A 5,324-nucleotide genomic window follows, 5' to 3' on the forward strand; every position below is an offset into this window, starting at 1 on the left:
GATCTGCTCCGCATACTGCAGCCTCCTCCCCTCCCCACCGCCCGCCGGCAGCCCGTGCGCCTGCCGCGCGCCGCTGCCGCGCGCCGGCCGCAGCAGCAGCTTCAGGGCGACCGCCTCCTCCTCGTCCCCGGCGCGTCCGAGGTGGGCGAGCTGCACCCCGAGCTGCAGCCGCATGGCCTCGTCGCCGCGCGCGAGCCCGCAGGTCGGCATCTCCGCAAGCGCGGCCCCCGCGTCGCCGCCGCCGCCGCTAGCCTCCGGCGTCGCCGCCGCGGCTGTTGCTCGCCCGCGAGCGGCCGCGTCTGGCGCGCGCGCGGCTTGCGGCGGCGGCGGCGCGCGCGTCTGCGTGCGCAGCAGCTCGTTGCCGCGCATGACGCGCTGCAGCGCGGCTTCCAGCGCGCCCCCGCCGCCGCCGCCACCGCCAGACGGCGCCCTGAGGGGTCCCACGCACGACGCCGGGCTGTCGCCGCCGCCGCCGCCGCCCGCGTCATCGCCCGAGTCTGCGGCCGCAACAGTGACCAGCGCCGGCACACCCGCCGTCGCGGCGGCGGCGGTCGCGCCCGTCGCGCCGCTCTCGGCCGGCTCGCCCCAGGTGTCGCTGCCCGCGCGGCACGACCGCGCGGGGGCGCCGCCGACGACACATGCCGCCGGCGCTTGCTGCTGCTGCTGCTGCTGCTGCTGCTGCCGGTGCTGCTGCCGCCGCGGGGCATGCGCAGCGACGACAGGCGGCGCGTCGCCAGAGCTGCAGCTGGTGCCGCGGGCGCCGCGCGCGGCGCCCACCGGCCCCAGGCTCCAGGCTGCGCCGTCTGCCCCGCCCAGATCATCCCCATCCTCAGTTTCAGGCAGCTCCTCATCCTCCCCCTCGGTACTCCACTCGCCCCCGTCCGCGCCGTCGACAGCAGGCGCGCCGCGCCCGCGGCCGCGCGGCGGCGCCGAGCCCGCCGGGGGCGGCCCGTGCCCAGCCGGGCAGGCCTCCCGCCCCCGCCGCTGCGCGTCTGCGGCCGCGGCAGTCGCATCCGCGGCCGCCCTGCGCTGCTTGTCCTGCTCCCGCAGCTGCAGCTGGCGCCGCCGCACGGCCTCGACCGTCGCGGGATCCACGCGCTTGCTGCTCGCGCTGCCGGGCAGCTGCAGACGCCTGGCGCCGCCGCCGCCGCCGCTGCTGGCGGCCACCACGGCCGCGGCCCGGGGCGCGCCAGTGGGGTCGGCGCGTGCGGCGGAGCCGCCGCCCTCCCAGCCGCGATGGCCGACGTGCGCGCGCGTGCTCGCATCATCCGCGTCGCAGCCGCCGCAGCTGAGGCGGCTGGCTGAGTCAGCGTCCGAGGGGAACAGCCGCGCGCAGGGCAGCCCGCTGTCCGAGGCCGCGGGCGCCGCCGCCGCGCTGCTGGCGGGCGCGCTGCTGGCGCACTCGCTGTGGGGGGCCGCAGTGGACTCCAGGGAGCTACCACCTGCACGGCCGCCGTCGCCGCCGCCGCTGGTGGTGCCGCTGCAGGCAGGCGTCCGCTGCAGCCAGCCGCAGGGCCCGCCGCCATGAGCGCCCGCCCCATTGGTGACGTTCCCGTCCGCCTGCTGCGGCAAGCCGCCGAGGGTACCCCGCCGCAGCCGCCGCCGCCCCTGGCCTGTGCCTGACGGCCGGCGCGCCGCCAGCCGGTGGCTCTCCAGCTGCCGCAGGTCCTCCGCATCGAGATCAGAGTCCTCCAGATCTGCACCCTCCGGATCTGCACCTGGGTCGTGATCCAACGCCTGCTCGTCTTCCAGGAGGTCGTGCTCAGGAGTCTCCAGCAGCTGCGCCGCGCGGCGGCCAGGCTTCACACGGGCGCGGTGGGGCACCTGTGTTGGGCTTTGGTCAGACGACTGCTGCCGCGCGGGCGGCGGCGCAGCGGGCGCGGCGGGCGCAGCTGGCTGATGCGCTGGTGCAGGTGGCACGCCTTCGGTCGCATCTTGGGGTGCCTTTCGGCCGCCGGGCTGCCGCAGCCGCTGCTGCTGCTCTGGCCCCTCCTGCCTCAGCCGCCTGTCCTCCTCGCGCTGCCGCCGCTCCGCCTCCTCCACCTCCCGCAACCGCCGCTGCTCTCGGCCCGCGCTGCCGCCGCCGCCGCCCTCACGGGCGGCCGCGGACCGCCCCATCAACGGGTACTGCAGCGCTGGATTGCTCAGAGCCGCCCCGCCGCAAGCCCCGCCGTGCGCCCAGGGCCCGCCGCCCCAGTCTGACGGGTCGGCCTGCGTCTCAGGCACCGCGCCGTCCGCGTCCAGCCCTGGGGAGCCGCAGCGCGCCAGGCGCCGCTCCTGCCGCCCCGCGCAGCTGCCGTCCTCCACCAGGCCTTGCTCGTTGCTGCCGCCCTCCTCCACCTCCTCCCCGTCCTCCTCCCCGTCCTCAACCTCGTCCCACGCCTTGTCTCCCCCCGCAGCCTCGCTGTTCGCCCCGTGTGCATGTGGGGATGCCTCCACCCCGCTGTCCCCTCCGCTGCCCGCGGCCTCCGCAGCCCAGTCATCTGCAGGGGGGTCTTCTGTGCCGCAGTCGCTGCCCTCCCCGCCGACACAAGCGTCAAATCCCGGGCCCTGCTGGGTGCCTTGCGCCGCTACCGACACAGCGGCCGCCGACGCCGCTGCCAGGGGGCTGCGAGCTGCTGCGGCATCCAAGTGGTGTTGCGGCTGTCGCCGCCCGCCCTGCCTGCCGTGTCCGTGCTGCTGCTCAACGCCGTCCTCCTCCACTTCTCGCGCCCCAGAGCCGCCCCAGCCCCACTGTGGGCTTCCGCCATCGCCAGACGGCGGCGGCCCACCCCTGCCGACCCCCACGAACGAGAATGCGCCGGCCGCCGCGTAAGCCGCGCCGCGCGGGCTGCCGGGGCTGTTTGTGCCGCTGGGTATGCTGCCAAATGGCTGGCTGTCTGGAACCTCGATGTCGGCGGGCGAACCTGCACACGCGCCCATCTCTGCCCGCCCGCCCGGTGCGGCCGCTTCGTGCGCGCCGCGCGCTGCATGTGCCTCTTCTTCGCTGGCCCGCGTCTGAGGCGCGTCGAAGCAAAGCTGCCGCGACAGGCTTAGGCTGGCCGCAGGGTTCTGAGCAGGCAAGTCGTTTGCGTCTGCGTTGAGGCTGGCAGGAGGGCGGACGCGCAAACGCTCTTGGCTCTCAGCAGAGCTTGTGTCCTGCTCGTGCACCTGCTCCTGTCCCTGGTGCTTCTGCTCTTCCTCATCCTGCTGCAATTGTTGCTGCTGCTGCTGCTTCTGCTGCTGCTCTTGCTGTTGCTGCTGCTGCCGCTGCTCCTGCTGAGAATGGTCTTCAGGAAGCTGCGATGTTCCTCGGCGAAAAGGCACCATGTCGCCGTCAGCTGCATGACAGCCGCGAAACCGTGGCGGCTGCGGGGAAGCTGCCAGGGCCTCGTCGCCGTCGTCTTTGTAGTCATCAGGGGGCATGGCGCGGCCGGCAAGCACGCTGTCTGTGAGCCAGCGGTGGCAGACGATGTGGATCCCCCTGCATGGGGTGGCGACGCATGGCCCAGACGGCCCCGTTTGACAGCAACAAGGGGGTGGGTGGAAGCGACAAAGTCAAATTCGCTGCCAGCTAGACTTCAAGGCAGCTGCTCATGATCAAAGTGCGGATCCTCGTGCATCGACTGATGCTTGATGCAGGCTGTGCCATATCCTGCAATGCAGGCCATGTATGGGTTGTGCTGCTGCTATGTGCGGTGGCGTCTCCAACGTGATATCCGCACGCGTCAGCGCACGTCTCTGCGTCAGGACGCGGCCAACAGGGAGGGAAAAGTGCCCCTGGCTCCGCATTTGCTGCGGTCCGCACCATTCAAGTGCCATGCGGTACTTGGCGCTCCCGAATGCGTCCAGCATGCGCCTGCACACCAGGTGTGTCGTATGGCCCCGGACGAGGTCGCCCCTATAGCAGGCGCCCAGCGCCGCCACATGCGCCTGCAGTTCGGCCTTCGCGGCGCCGTGGAAGCCTGATGGTAGAGGATTGGGACAGGACAAATCGGTCGCATCTTGATGGAGGCCGACAGGCAAGTCACGGCTCTGCCCGTGGGCCGCGCACCGCACCTGACGCGCATATCACCACAGTACGCCGCTTGGGCACGCCCGCTGCCGCCGCTGCTCCATCGCCAGCCCCGATTAACGAGTTAGAAAGGTCGAAAAATGGTGCGGATCGCTGCATGGCTGCGAGGCTCTCCTTCTAGATCATCCACATCGTCACGAGGGCAGCCGGCGACATTCAAATTTCGGTGGGGCGAGATATGCATCTTTGATGGGCAAAAGCCCAACCTACGGGTTTAAAAAGCTGATCCACATAAGCTGCGTCCTCTCGCAACCCGGATACCGCACATGAACATCTCAGTGCCACTGGGTACAGCGACCGAGCAGCGTCGTACCCGCCCCATTCTCCCCGTGCTGGTCTCCTGCAACTAGGTGGCATTCAGAAGGGGGAAGGCCGACAGATGATCAACATAGTCATTGGCAACATGGAGACCCAACAAACCCAAGAGCTTGAGCTGGTGGACCACATCTTGTGTCTGCTGGGGTTTGACCTGGGTTTGACAATTGACACCTGAACCTGTCCGCTTGACCGGCCACTGGTTGCTTCCCTTGCCCTTGACATTGCCCAACAGTCCGTGCCGCACAGAATTCGTATTTGCAAGATATAATTTGCAGGATGAGAAGTTGCAGGCTGAAGAAAACGGGGCTACATCCGATACAGCAAGTCCCTCACGCCGCAACCCACGTGCAGGCTTGAGTTTTGCACGGGCGGTGCACACGGCGGGCTTGCTATACGCGTGAAAAGGAAGCTGAGGAGAACATTGTGGGCCCAAAGTTGGCCAAGCGATTGGCAAGCGCGCACGGTGCCTTCGCCCACGGTGGCGACATCTTGCACGCGGGCGTGCGAATGACAGATGACAGGGCGCAACAATTCAGTGCAGGGCGTCTGGGCGCCACAGCACCACACACGCAAGTGAGCCAGGAAGACAGCAGGTGGCGGCAATGCGGTTGGTGCGACAGCACAGCTGATGGAAAGACTGTGCAACACCCCAACTTGGGCCAAAGCACAGGGATGACAGCACATCAAAAGCACCCATCGTGCTGGAACAGGGGAGGGTCACAAACAAGGCACCCACTGGGCTCCGCACAAACCAAGGGGGAGCGAGGCCCAAACGGTGCCGCTATACTACGCGACGCCGTGTGCGAATTATCCAATCAGCCTGACAAGTGCCCACTTGCAGGCGCCTGCGGGCGCAAGATGGCGAGCTGCACGCCAAGCAGCCTAGCAGCCAGGGCAGCCGGAAGGAAGAACCCCGGAGCAATCCCCAAAATTCCGCCAAGACCGTCTGCTC

At 69.9% G+C, this 5,324-nt stretch overlaps 1 protein-coding gene across 1 annotated transcript; it reads right to left on the minus strand.

Annotated features, from left to right (window-relative positions):
• Positions 1–38: 38 nt before the first annotated feature.
• On the minus strand, positions 39–4,153 carry MNEG_8264 (hypothetical protein; the record flags this gene model as incomplete). The annotated part of the gene is made up of 3 exons (XM_014043262.1): positions 39–3,463; positions 3,788–3,944; positions 4,039–4,153. Coding segments are annotated over 3 exons (3,697 nt in total), but the record flags the coding sequence as incomplete, so codon positions are not given.
• Between the last annotated feature and the right edge of the window lie 1,171 nt (positions 4,154–5,324).

This window comes from Monoraphidium neglectum, assembly GCF_000611645.1.
Source record: "Monoraphidium neglectum strain SAG 48.87 unplaced genomic scaffold scaffold01550, whole genome shotgun sequence".
Lineage (NCBI taxonomy): Eukaryota > Viridiplantae > Chlorophyta > Chlorophyceae > Sphaeropleales > Selenastraceae > Monoraphidium > Monoraphidium neglectum.